Genomic DNA, 14298 nt, shown 5'->3' with positions numbered 1-14298 from the left:
CTCAAAAGAAGAGACCTGGGATAGGAGATCTCTCTCTCTCTTTCTCCCCCCTCTTTTTTCTCTCTTTTCAAACACCTGTAGTAATACCAAAACAAAAGAAAACAAAACAAAAGAGGTTCTGCGAGCACATAGCTAGATGGCTGCCGCCTTACAAGTCCAGAGACAGCCTCAGAAGGAAACCCACATTGTTGGCATCTTGATCTTGGACCTCCCAACCTTCAGCTTCAGAACTATGAGAAATAAGTTTCTGTTGCCTAAGTCCCCCAGTCTGCCTGAGCTAATAAAACAGTTAGGCGGCCCAATGCCACAGCTACAACAGCGCTTTCGCACACATCCTTTCTATAACTCTTTAAGGTTTTGGATTCAGGGAAAACTCCATTGACAAGCTGGATATGTTTGGCCAAGATAGTTTCATACAGATTCTTAATAGCTCAGCTCTGCTTCTATTCTAGAATCTGAATGTGAGCATGTTAAAAGGACCTTAGCTACCTAAGCTTGTCAATTCAGGTATCACTATGATTCTGGGGTTGCAGAAAACCACGTAAACCTGGCACATCTTCTGGAAGACACAGGGGCTGGGACAGTAGATAGTCAAGCAACAAGCTTAAAGACCTGCTTATACTAAATCGTGATATATTATTGAGTGCCACACAACCTTTTTATACATTTTCAGAATGTTTCAAAAGAGGCATTATCGATAATGTTAACAATAATAAATAGCTAAGACAAAATTACTGTGGGCCAAGTAATAAATAGGTTAAAGGCTTCATATGTATTTTCTTATCTAAACATTACAACACTGGAAAATAGGAAACATTCTTATCATTATTAGAGAACACTATTTCAGAGAAGGGAAGCCCTTTTAAAAGATCCCCACTCCCATCATGATCACATTATTGTTTTATTGTCTTCATAGCGCTTTTCTTTTTTCCTGGTTGTTTTTTCCATGCTTATTTCCTACGCTCCTCCAGGGCCTAAACAGTGGCTGCCATGGAACAGGGGTTTGTTCAATAAGCTTTCGGCCAAGGTCACACAGGTGGCTGCTGAAGCAGCTTGGACGATAGTCAGATGGTAAACTCCACGAGAGCAGGAGTCGGACCGTTTCCTCCTAAACAGAGGCTGAAGGAAGTCTGCTCAATAAATATGTGCAGAAAGAAAAAAAAGTAAAGGAGGGAGGGAAAAGGATGAACGGATGGAAACATTCCCAGAAGGGCCTAGCGAGCATCGGCAGCGATTCTCTCTCCTTGTGGATCGAACTCAGGTCAAGGTCTAAGCCATCACCGGGTTATTGGAGGAGATGAAGAAACAACAAAGGCTGGAGAAACGACCAGAAAAAAGAGGGAAAACGGTGAGAGAAAGGAAGTGGAAAAAAACCAACCACTCTCGGTTCAGCGACTTTCATCACTGAGTTGAGCGCGGCCGGTTGCCACGGCGACTGCAAGGCCAGAACAACCCCAGCCCATTGGCTGAGATGTCAGAGCCAATAAGAAAGCGCGATGTTGGCAGTGTCTTAAGATGGCTGCCGGGCGGCTGGCTTCTTACCGGTGAGTAGGGCTGCTCGCCAGGCTGGCTCCCAGGAGGCTTGGGGTCCGGCCTGGGGGTAGGGAAGGGCCGGGCGCGGGGAGTGAGGGAGCCAGTGTGGGTGGCCTCACGGACCTAAGACCGAGGCGCCCCGTGCCGGGCCCGCGGGAGAGTCGGAGGGGCTGGCCTCCCGATTTGCTCGGAAGGGGCGTTGCGGCGCCGTGTCTGCAGAGGGGTTCTCCGTCCCACTCCGGCCCCGGCGCAAGTGAGAGGGGTGAGGAGGCTTTCGATCAGGTAAAGAGGTTCCTGTTTACAGTTGCTGGGTCCCCGGAAAGAGCAGCAGTTAGTGGGTGTGTCGGCAGGCTAGATTTCCTGTACCGGAACCTTGGGCACCTAGTGCTGTGCCCGGTACGGGAATCCCGTTTGGGGACCGGAGTGTGACACTGCCGCCAGAGAGCCTGCAGAGTTCCGGGTTGCGCGGCCAACCAGGAAAAGGTGTACCTTTGTAGAGCCACCCTCTTGCAGCCTTGAGCCTTGTAAGTATTTGCACAGCGACATCCGACTTAAAATGAGCCCCAAAATGTTACTGGTTAACTGTGAATCTTTCTTGGGTCTGAGGAAGTGTTTTCCACTTCTGGACTGAACAGACACTCTGTTAATTAAAACATGCATACATGCAAAGTCCTGCTAAATACATATATACAATAATTTATTAGGGTGATAGGATTGGTAACTTAAATCCTAAGGCAAGCCTGTTTTACACTGGTATGTTCTACCTTTTTGGGAAGAGGGAACACGTTTATTTCATGAAAGTAAATAGGATGTTTACATTAATGATGATACATGTTTAAAAGTATTTTAGTTAAGCAACTAATTCCAAGTCACAGAAACCTTTAGATTGGTGGGTGGTGGTATATGATTATTATACAAGTAGGGTTAAATTCATATCAGACAAGGTTCAGGTTCCTGTGATTATTTCTAATTGAATACAAAATATGGGAAATAAGCTTCATTTGGTGAAAATGGAATTGAAATTTTGGAATATTAGAGACAGGAGACATTTACTCATTAGACTGCTCAGATTATATCTTTTGTGTTTTGGTTATAAGCAGCTTCCTGGTTGACCACAAAACCTGACAGTCTTACTTCAGTGTGACTTTGATACATACAGATTAGTGTAGCATCTTACATAGCATTCTGCACTTAAAACAGTGAGAAAAAAATTTTCTTAAATTTTAGCAAGTCTAAGGTTACAGGCTAGAGTCATTCTTCAGACCCACATTCAAATCTTTGTCTCCAAGAATATATTACCACTTAAGATGCCCTCTAACAGCATAGAATTTGAAGCCGTAGAGATCCATTGTGGTAAAATAAGCGGATCACGTGCATTAGGCAAGTCAGTTACCGTATTTGTAAAAGGTAATAATTCCTAGTGGAAGGATGGCTGTGAGATTAATGGTAAATCAGTGCTAGTCACATTGTTTGTATACTATGTATAGCAATGACTTGCTTTGTTTTCTTTCCTGGTTCTGTTTCTTCTTCTGTCATAACTGGGGTTTTCTTCCCTTTCTCCAGAGCATCTTTCAGTGTCCTGTGTGAAGTGCGTAGTCTAATAGAAAACTATTAATCTTGGCTGTGGCAGCTAGGCTGAGGAGAGAACCTTATCTGCTGGGTATTGGGGTTTAATCACTGTTGCATCTGACTGGGAGAGAATGGAGAGTAGTAGCAAAGAATGCAGTGACAGTATTTGGGCACATACAATGTTAAGATCTGTAAAGAAACATTTTAAAGCTGCAAGACACCTCAGATCATCTGAACAGACCTTCATTTTCTATCTTAAGAATGGAAACCCAGACAAAATGCAGTGGCTTGCCTGCAATTATGTTGCTCAGGACTAGAAAACCGTCTTCAACTTTCAAAACCATGTCTTTTTCCTGGGTACCAGCCGTTCCCAATCCTTGCACAACCTAAGACCCTTTTATTATAATTTGATATCTCCATGAGTGTCATGTTTTGAAAGATTGTATCTGCTAAAGCATATTTATTAGTTTTTTTTTTCAATGAAAATCAGGTTTATAGCTACCAGTCAGAGTCTCTCATCAACAAATATGTGGTGAAGAATTATGCTTCATTAAATTTGTCTTCTCATCTAAAGGTGGATGATGATGTTTAAGAGAAAAAAATATGTTGGCCTTTTTGAATATTGAAAGTAGCTCAGAGACCTTCATTTCCATCTTTATAAAATTTTGTAAAAACCTTAAATTAGGAATTGCTGATCAGGGTCACATTCTTCTTGATGCATTGTGATCTGCCCAAGTGTGCTCAATAAACAGTGACTGTAGTGGGTTTTCAAGGGCAAAAGAAAACCCAGCCATGCAAACTGGAGTGATGCATAAATATTTGCAGTTCATAGTAAATCATGTCAGCCCAGGACTAGTGATGTGTTCTGTGTGGTATGCACAGAATTTTTAAAAAAAATAATCGTGGAAGGAGAAAAGGAAACAAACCTTAAGAAGTAGTGTATGAAATGAAGAGGGTGATCTTCAAAACCATAGAGTCAAAAGGGCTTCTGAATCATTTACATCTTTGTTGGGTCAACTTGATTAAATTAAAAATTGTATGGATTGTAGGCTAAAAACTGAAAGGCTATTAATAATACATGGACTGTTGTATAGACCTGGCTAGAATCTACACTAAAAAACTTAAGTTTCTAGTCTGGTGTACCATGTCTCTTGGGAATGACTGAGTAATTTCCAAATTTAAAGGGTAATTTGCAGGGATCTGCTTTATAGTGAAGGAACATACTCTGAAAGGTGTGGCATGAGAGACACTCCAAAGAATCAGAATGGACAAAACAGAAATAACATGAGGCTTACCATGGTACAGCTGGAAATGTATGAAAGATACGTATATGCTTTGAATAGAAAGACAGTGTTTTGAAACACGAGCCCAAAGCATGTCACAAAGAAGCCACTCCACGCTGCCTGATGTGCAGTCAGGCTGTGGCGCATGTGGGCAGCTACACTTCGCAGGCTCCTCAGCGAGTTAGTTATCTGTGTTTATCAAGGGCCACTTGTATTTAGGTGTTCTTTTTATTTTAACAGTTACAGGAGAATGGCACATTGAAGATGTTTAGGAGTTGAGTTCTAAAACATACCGTATTTGAATTTTGTCTTACTTTATAGATTTGGATGTAGGGTCCAGTTTTTGAAAGTTATATTGACTTTTTTTTCCTGCGGGCCCACACAAGAAATCACTCCAGCCAGTGCCACCCTGAAGGCGGTTCTTAGTGCCACATCAGCAAGAGCTGAAAACAGATGATTTTGAGAAAGTCCAAAAGGAGATAAAGAATAGATAATTGCTTGAGGGCTGCTGAGTAAAGCCCTGTCCTCTCCATGGCAACCGAGAAGCACGTTGTAGTGCCCAAAGCACAGACTCGCCTGTAGAGGTGCTGAAGTAGTTAGTGGTCCATTGGAAGAACAGCCTGTCTGGAAGGCACATGTCTTTCATGAGCAGCCGCGACTGAAATCTGGGCTCAGTGGTACTTGGCTGCTGATGGACAGGAGCTTGCTGTGTGTGTAAACCATTGGCTCCATGAAATTAGGCCTTTTTGCCTGTTTTGTATACTACTGTCCCCATGTCTTGAAGAGTGCGTGGCACACAGTGGACCTGCAGAAGATGCTGAGGACAGGGAAAAGAAGCAATGGCTTCAAGCATAGAAGAATCCCACTTATGCCCAGAAAGCTAAATTTGAAATTTGTTACTACACTTACATCCTGAAATGGATAATGAGTCTAAAGGTATATTATATGCCAGTGTCAAAGTCATGTAGGAGCCTATTATGGCTCCCCTCCCCCTACTTTTCAGAATAGTAGAAATATTTTTATTAATAGCATAACATCTCTTTTCTAATATCAACATATTTTACATGATATCCTTTGTGCCAGCGTGTCAAGATGACCTCCATTCCAGCTTTTAAAATCCTCGGGCCTGGTTTAGGGATGTGTCCCAAGTTTTACAGGGCCTGGAGCCTATATAATTTTGGGTCTCCTCTTTGTTTTAAAAAAAAAAGGAATACATATTCTAAATAGGAAATTAGCTATAGTGTTTTGTGCAAATGAGCCTTGAAGCTTAAGCTTCATTATCTTCATGGTAATTTGCTTTTGGTTTTTTTTTGCTCTCTTCAGAAAACTAGACACCAATTTTTTTTTTTTTTTTAATAGAAACTTCACGTGAGCCTGTGGAAATCAGGGAGAAATGATTTGCATCAATTGTTATGTGAATCACTTCAAACATTAAAAACTTCAAAACTACCTTATGAATGCTGCTGTCCATAATAGAAATGATCAAAATGTAGTCCGTAGCCACAGAAATGATAGTAGCAAAAAGCACTTAGCATTGAAAGAGCCCCTAGGACCTCCTAACCACCGCGTTGAGTGTTTTCATGGCTTATCTCATGTAATCCTGAGAATGACCCCGCGTGCAGTATAATTATCCCTGTGTTGCAGATGCAAAAACTGAGGGGTTAAAAAATGATTTCCTCATACTGCTAGTATATGGTGTACAGGATTACAGTTGGAGCAGGTAGATGTCAGAGCCCTTCCTCTTAAAGAGCCAAGAGAACGTTTTGGTGAGGATATTTCACAGAGCTAACAGTGGATGAATCTGGGCCCAAGTGGCAGAAGGAAGCTCTGATTCTTTGGACCTGGGAGGAGGTTCTTGAAGTTATCAGGAATCCATTAGCCAGAGTTACAGAAGAGCCCATGATGTCTTTGTCCCAGAGACAATGGTGGTGGTTTTGTTACTAGGTTAATCACAATAGGGGGCAGAAAACTCTGCAAAAAAAGGTTTCCATCCTTCCATTTTATTCCTTCAGGTTGATAGTAAGTCATGGGCAGTACAACTAACTTCTCTATTTAAGGCATCTTTTAAACAAACTGGTTTTGGCTCACTACCTGTGCTGAAATAGACTGTGCCATGGAGCTTAATAGTGAAAATGTACTCAGTTTTCATAATTTGATCAAATAGATTGCAAGTCCAATTTTTAAAAATGATTTTTACTAAACTTACTAATGGTTCTCTCTACCAATGGGCAGTATAGCTAATGCTAAATATTATTCTGAACTTTAACGTTAGTTTCCCAAATATAGTATTATTATTCAAAAAAGCTATATGTTTTTGTTAAAATGCTAGGATTATATGCCATTTAATATTATTTTAGCAAACAGTAAAAAATTTTAAACTAGGATATCATTTTTACCATCACACTTTTCTCAAACTACTTGTATAGCTTAAAATTTTTTCCTTGAATAATTGTTTGGCTGCTCCTTAGTATGTCCCTTGAACGTTTTATACATTCAAATACAGGTCAATTTTGCTTTCTTCTCTAGTTGTTATGGCTTGAAATATAATACTGTTCTTAAATTGCCTGCAGTGTATATTGTTAGGCTTGTAACATTGTCGAGCAATGGATGCTTGTACTGGAATTTTTTTTTAGGCAAAATTATGCATATAAAATAGAATCAAGCTCCTATTTTCTTCAGGTCATTCATCTATAGGTGTGTCTTGTAATAACTTGCTACACTACTTTACACTTTTTAGTTCTACAAGCAAAGAAAGAGTTTCATTATTTTAATATGGAAGGCATATCCCATTATAGATTTTTAAAAAGTTCCGATGGACTGTTCCCAAACTATAGGTGTAATTATTAGACTCCTGGGGTGTCATTTCATGGTTTTAAAAACCTAAAAGAGGTCTAAATTCATCCTTTTTCCTTTAGAAGAAAAGATGTGGAGTGGGCTGCTACCTCCTGGCCTAAATGAAAGTGATGTTGAGTTGAGTTCTGAAGATGAAGACACATTAGAGAACTCTGGACTGAACTTACAGGAAGATAAAGAAGATGGGACCATTACAAACGCAGAGATCTCAGACTTCCCTGCAGATGGACCAAAAACTGAAGCAGAGGCAAATACAAATGCGTATGAAGCGTGTCCTTCTGGAATTCCCTTGCATGTGTGGAATGTAGGTTTTCTCTGATGAGTTCTCTGCCATGCTCAGAACGTATGCACTCTTGGGAGGTAATAGGTAGGGAAGATTGGCTCAGAATTCTTTTGTTACTCTGTGGGTCTGTGGTCAGTCCACTGGCCACTCCGATCTTTGCTCTCATTTTTGTTTTGTTTTTCATAAAAAGAGGAAGAAAACATTTAGTAAGACTAGCTACTTTGCCTAACATGATACAGGAGGAATTCCTATCTTGATTTTATCTTTGTGTTATTTATGAGTCATTGAATTTTACTCTCAGATTATCAGATTGATTTATTTAGAAATAAAGTAAGATGAAAACACAGGTCAAGAAAGAGTTGGGGAAGAGTATCTCAAGAAGAACTTAAATTTATATGTTTATAAATACAAGAATTTAATTTTTTATTAACATGTTATTTTTTGAATGTATGCTTTGCTTCAAAATTTTTTTTTTAACTTTTATATAGAAATTTCAAGAATTGCATAAAAAACACTCTGAACAGAAAATTTCAACTTCAAGATTCAGAAGGAAAAAGAGAAAACGCTCCAAAAAAGGTGTTTTGTTATAATTCAGGTTAATTGTCAATGGTGCTAATGTTAAACTGTAATTGAGCTCATTAATTTTTAATAAATGTAATTTTGAAATTACAACTTAGCTATTAACACTTTGTGAATTCTTTTCAGGTAAATTGAAGAATGAAGAAAAATCTCATAGGTAAGTGGAATTAAAAAATTTGCCAGTTCTAGACAGTATTTGTGGAATTTGTACAAATAGTTCAATTACTAACCTTTGAAATGTAAGAACTAGATGTAATATAATTATAGTACTCAATTAAAAACAATAAAAGTGAACATGAGTACATTTAGTGCAAAATTTATTGTCTGTCTTCTTACAGTGAACAGTCCTCAAGTGAAGCCCAGTGGAAGGAACTTACCCAGTATTTTGGAGTCAATGACAGGTTTGAACCCCCTGTGAAAAAGAAAAAAATTGAGAAGGTGAGGTCTTTTTTATTGCCTCTTACATAACCCAGTAGGAAATGTTAGTAATTAGCCTTACGTAACATATTTCTCATTAATTCACTCAGTGAAAATGTTAAAATGCCTACTGTGTGCTAACAAGATGCTAGATAAACAGCTGTGAAGGAAGACACGAACAGGGCGTTGGGAGAAGGTTCACAGGGAGGCCCTGCTTCAGCTTGTCGCGGTCGCGGAAGACCTTCCTCAGGAGCTGCCGTTTCTCGGAGACCCGAGGACAGGGAGGGGCCAGCTAAGCAAGGAGGGCCAGTAGTAACCTGGGTGAGGATCCCAGAGAGGAAGCAGTTGCCATGGGACACCTGAGCACCTGTAGGGAGGTCAGCCTGGCTGGAGTGCAGTCAGCGAGGAGCAGGGACCAGACTGGGCAGGGCCTTAAGGGGCACAGAAAGGAGTGGGGTTTTAGTCGCCATGCAGTTGAGAGTCATTCAGGGGTTTTAAGTGAAAGGAGTGATAGGATCGAAGTTATGTTTAAAAAGATTGCTGTCATGCAGAGGATGGACTGCAGGGCAGCAAAAGTCAGTGAGAAGAGACCGGGGAAGAGACCGAGGCAGGCGGTCAGGGCGGCTGAACCAGGGCTGCTGCTGGAGAGGGGAGAGTGGGAGGACCTGAGGCTGGCAGGGGAGGCAGCACCGGCGGTACTTGTGTGCGGATTGTTTGTGAGGCAGTGGTGGGGGGTGGGGGCACGAGGAGGGAAAGAGCCAGTCAGGGTTTTACCTGAAGCAGTGGTGTGAGTAGCCATGCTGGTCATGAAGGTGGGAAAGCGTGGCAGCGGAGAAGGTTTAGAGCGGGGCCTCTGCAGAGTGCAGTCTGGGCGTGGGCGATGCCAGCGAGCAGGAGCGGAGTAGCTCTTGGTAAAGTGAGGCGGGAGCTCGGAGGCGAGGCTGAGCTTCAGGAGCATGTTTGGGAGTCGTCGGCCCTATAGGTGGTAGTGATGCTGAGTCGAAGCTTGAACGAGTAACTTACGTATTCACATAGGGAAATGGTGACAGATTCCCGCAGCATGGAAACACCACGGAGTGGTAGGGCGGCGGGGGGTTGGGGGGCGGGTGGCACAGGCCCTGCCTGGTTGAACCCCAAGTGTGTTGTACCTTGTGTATGTAGGCAGATGCCCCGTTTATGGGTCATTGCTGTAGACTACTGTGTGTACATAGAGACGGTTGCCATTTTCTGATTAATCAGTATTTCTTGTGAAAAACCTCCGATTTTCAACCCATTGTGGGGTGGTATTGCATCAGTGAGGGCATGTGCATTAAGGAACTAACACGACGGAATTTTACATGTGATCTTGTGCTTTTGTCAACTTTGTTGAGTATTCTTGTCATTTAGTTCCTAGAACACTGGGGAGTTGGAACCAGAATCATTTTCTGTGCTAATTACTGGTACTGAGCGATTTTTTTTTTTTTTTTTTTACAAATGTTCATGCAAGTGCAGAATTTTCTTACAAAGAAAGATTACTGATAGAGTTGAAACTAAAACTAGTCTTTATTAGACCATGCTCAGTTTCCTAGCTTCACTGCAGAAGGGGCTGCGAAGCATTTTGAAGTGTAATTGCCATGCACTTGACCCTTATGATTCTGGTGGGCTGGTGAGGGGGGTGCCCTTGATTTTACCAAACCTGGTCTAAAGCAAGTCACCTGTGGGCCGTCTCTGGCCTACCTGCTGTAAGTCCCAGCCTCCGACTAGGTGGTTCTTTGGAGGGAAGAAATGGTTAATTGTTGGTTCTCATAGGGAATTTTTAAAAAAGTTTTACTTGTGAATTAGTGGCCTTTGGTCTTCAATTATTTATAGTATTTGTTATGTTTTCTCTTAACTGTATTGACTTCAGACTTTAGTGAAGTTAAAGCTATGAAATTAAATTTAACCATTGTAAAAAGCAGAAATTTTGAGTATTTTTTACAATCTGTGTTAGAATTTTATTATTACCCTGTATATATGAAATTGTTCCTTCTTGATACTGGCTGGATATGGCTCTTACTCATTGTCTGAAATATGTAATTTGTATAGGGTACCTTTAATAAGGGATACAAAGATTCTTTGTGCAAAATCTTTTAGACAACTGAGTTTTACGAACTAGTGTTCCATTTTATATGTTAGACGTATTCTAGAAAGAAATTACAAGTCAAATGTCATTTTAAAAATGAGACTTCTCATTAAGAGAAGACTACTATAGATTTTTTCATAGTCACCTATTGATCTGTTTTATGTTTGGATCTTCTTAACGGTAGACATTACTCTGTATGAGTGACATGTAAGAAAGTTACGGCAGTCTTCTAAATGAGTGAACTGACTTCGGCCAGTCTTACACCTGCCCAGCATTTGCCAGTGCTATTCTATGAATAAATGCCAGCCCAAAAGGAAAGGAAGGATTCAGTGAAGCCAAACTATTCATATTCTCCTGGTAGTTCAGCATAATCACACGCCAGCGGGTGCACACTCATTCTTTGGTTTGAGATCGCTGTTTTGCGTGCACCCCTTTTGCTGTAAATGTGACACAGTAAGTAGACATTAAAGAATGTCCATGGTGGAGGCACCAAGATGAAAGCTAAGAATAAATGTAAATGCAGCAGATGGTAGCAAACGGCTCAGGAAATCTAGAGAGGATCATGGAAAAACTAGAGTCGATTTCTAGTTCATTGTTTCTCTGGAGTAGAGGCTGATCTGCTGCCACGTCTCAGCCTGTTCACTCTGTATTCCCCTGACCCTCAGGAATGGTAAAACAAAGCAAACTTTTTTTCTTAGGCGGAGGGGTGACCTTCTTAATCTTACGTTTATCATGCTTTTTTCTTTCTTTCCTGGAGCACTGCCACCCTAAAACTGCTCGGTCAAGGTTGTGTATTTACTGCACTGCTTTCACCTGTTTCCTCAGCAATGCAGAGAGGCTTATATTTTTAAATGCACTCTTCCTAATATTCAAAGCTGTTTGAAAGTGTGCTTTGTTTTAAGTACAACCACAATTGTGTTTCTCGCAGCAGTTCTGGGACTTCGTAATAATCCTGTAATCATTATTTTGAATCTATGTGGGAGTTTCTTTAGAATAAATTTCACTCAATTTGATGATGAATGTCTCAAGTATTGTTTAGTTGAATCTATTGGATTAGCCAGCAGCCCTTATTGAGGTAGTTTTATGTGTACTAAATGGATACTTTTTGGCATGAAAAACCAGGGACACTTAATTTTTAGAGTAGTTGCACAATGTCTTTCATAATTTTTTTTTAATTTTTTATGAGAGGAAATTGCTGTTGTATAGTGTAACTTTTTTCAAATTTACTTTTTTCAGTGCAGTGCTTTTTCCACCCAGAACCTCCCGTGGAACTCCAGCACACAGATCATATGGAAGTCTGGGTGCCTCGAGGGGCAGGCAGGAGGGCGGAGTTGCGGCGGTGTGTGTGGAGCTGGCTGGGGGGTTAGGGGTTCACGCTGTTCCCCTGGCGTCAGGTACAGAGCGCGCTCCCTCCACCCCTGTGTGGTCCCTGGGGGGCGAGCAGGGAGGGCCAGTCTTATTCCCAGAACATGGATGAAGAAACTGGAGCCCATCGTGGTTTGTCAGAGAAGACAAACAGAGCAGGGAAGAAATGAAGTGAGACTTCAACCCAAGTCGTTTGGTCCCAAATACAGATTTTCTGAAGTAAAGCCAAACATAGTTTTTATTTACCCGACTCAAATAATTAAAATGGATAGGCTCCACGTACAAAGGTAACAACACTAATTCTTAGCACCCTCTCTTTGTGGAGAGATTACCTAAATTTTTCCCTAGATACTTAGATCTAATTATAGCACAACAAACTTGAGTGGGTAATTCACTTGTATGAAGCTTTAAAAATGAAATATATTACATATTTGAATGAATAAGTATTTAGTAGCAAAATTTCTGTGGAACTGTATCGTGATACAGTTTGACTTAAAAAGCTTTATTCTCACATTGAAAGATACTCTACATATACACATGTGGGTGGTTTCTCCTTAATGTTAAACCCATGAATTTCTTAGGTTTTTGTAGTACTGCCTTTTGGGAACTGCAGCTAAACTTACGAGAAATTAGAGGTTACTTTTCGCCTCATGGGAACTGGGTAGATGCTGGCCTTAGGGGAGTCTTCACCTGCGGCCAAATTGCCATCCCTGAGTTTGTCTGTCTGTCTCACGATGTATCTTAAGCTGAATTCGGACTCCTGCCGAAAGGCGTCTGAGGAGCACGCCAAGGCCGGCGGAGTGTGAGCAGCCCTCGGTGCGGCCTGCCGCTCCTGTGGTGTGGAGGGCGTCCTAGCCGATTGCCACAGAGCTTTCTTAGGTCCAGCCTAAAGCTTTAAAAAGCCTTCCTCCTCAAACCTTGTTCACGGGACACTGGCTGACTGGAGGGTGAGTTGCTGGGTCCCGTGCTCGGTCTGAGCGCCGAAGAGCTGCGGGGAGGTCTGCCGCTGTCGGGAGCTACGCTTCTCTTTGTTTTAACGGTGTCCTCGTATTTAGATACTGTACGGACAACTTGCTTATTGAATGACTACTGCATGTTAAAAACTTTGATAGGTATTTTACATATGTTTTCTTGTGGCCCTTATAACCTTGCAAAGACTGGGGCATTATTCTTATTTTACAGGCGCGATAATTAGAACCTGCCGAGGTGTAGGAACTCACCTGGGATGCTTGGCTCCTGGGTGGAGGAGCTGGAATATGAACCCAGGTCCGACCTCGCGAGCCATGCTCTTTGTAAACTGCTGTTAACTTGTGGTGTTAAAGTCATGGGAGAGTCTTACCTAAGGGTGGTTTTGTACTAAGATAAGCATTTGGAGTGTTAATGTCTTCTTAAAGAGGCAGGAAGATTGGGTGTGCACATAAAACCAGAAATTTTTCACAGCCGAAAGTAACTATCATATTTACTTAAGTTGCCAAAAAAGAAAAAGGAGAGGAAAAACAAAACAGTTATATCTAGTGAAACTGTAGAAATTAAAAAAAAAAAACACTTTTAAAAGAGCTAAACACAAAATTGAACATATAAGTGGAATTCTAGGATTTTATTTCTAGGAGAGAATTTTGGTCATCCAAGCCAATGCTCTTATTTTCTCTAAGGAAACTGACACTTAAGAATTAAGTGTCTTATTTACCCAGAGCTGTGACCACATTTCCTGACTTCTTGTCCAGTGTTTTTCTACCATATTATGCCGTCTCCCTTAGAGGCTGCTCCACATGGCTGGGGAGTGGAGGGCGGTTGACGGGGAAGAGATAAATTTGTAATTTTAGATGGTTTATTTTTAAGTGAAAATAATAAGCTCAGCAGTTCATATATGTTTCTAGAAGAGGGGACTGTTCTTGTTTTCCCTTTTGTGACTTTAACTTGTCAGCTGGGGCTCCATCTGTGGTGGCCAAGGGGAAGTTAGCAAGTTGACTTAATGAACAGACCTCTGGTTTATTCACGCACATCGGTGGGAAGAGGAGGGTGGGTTTCTTTTTCCTCACTGACCTGTGATTATTTGAGATGGCGGAGTAGGGGAATGCGGCACCCAGGCGGTGCGTAACCCCAGGAAGCCTAGGTGCTCGGAGGGAAGCACACGGAGCCCTGCCTGGGACGAGCAGGAGAGGCTTGAGAAGGACGCCGGCAGGGGTCAGGCTGGGGGGCGAAAGCCTGAAGGAGGTGCGGTCTGGGCTGCGGTGTCTGACCGCCCAGAGTTTGTGGTGCAGGGAAGACTGAAGCGCGACGTTAGTGTTTTCTTTTCACACCTCTCAGGCGTTTGT

General features: G+C 41.7%; 1 protein-coding gene across 2 annotated transcripts in view; it reads left to right on the top strand.

Annotated features, from left to right (window-relative positions):
* The first annotated feature begins 1471 nt into the window (after positions 1 to 1471).
* FAM204A (family with sequence similarity 204 member A) overlaps positions 1472 to 14298 on the top strand; it is a 29444-nt gene continuing 16617 nt past the window's right edge. The window contains exons 1-5 of one of the 2 annotated variants that reach the window (XM_054581585.1): positions 1472 to 1544; positions 7301 to 7542; positions 8010 to 8097; positions 8227 to 8257; positions 8439 to 8538. In XM_054581585.1, coding sequence (XP_054437560.1) covers positions 1472 to 1544; positions 7301 to 7542; positions 8010 to 8097; positions 8227 to 8257; positions 8439 to 8538 — 534 coding nt within the window. Of the gene's footprint in view, positions 1545 to 1984; positions 2058 to 7300; positions 7543 to 8009; positions 8098 to 8226; positions 8258 to 8438; positions 8539 to 14298 lie in introns of those variants that run through there. The other variant, XM_054581586.1, reaches the window with a different exon arrangement.

This window comes from Pteronotus mesoamericanus, unplaced genomic scaffold (assembly GCF_021234165.1).
Source record: "Pteronotus mesoamericanus isolate MK-2021 breed Mesoamerican mustached bat unplaced genomic scaffold, CSHL_Meso_final contig_657, whole genome shotgun sequence".
Classification (NCBI taxonomy): Eukaryota; Metazoa; Chordata; class Mammalia; order Chiroptera; family Mormoopidae; genus Pteronotus; species Pteronotus mesoamericanus.
This window is presented reverse-complemented; position numbering and strand designations above follow the sequence as displayed.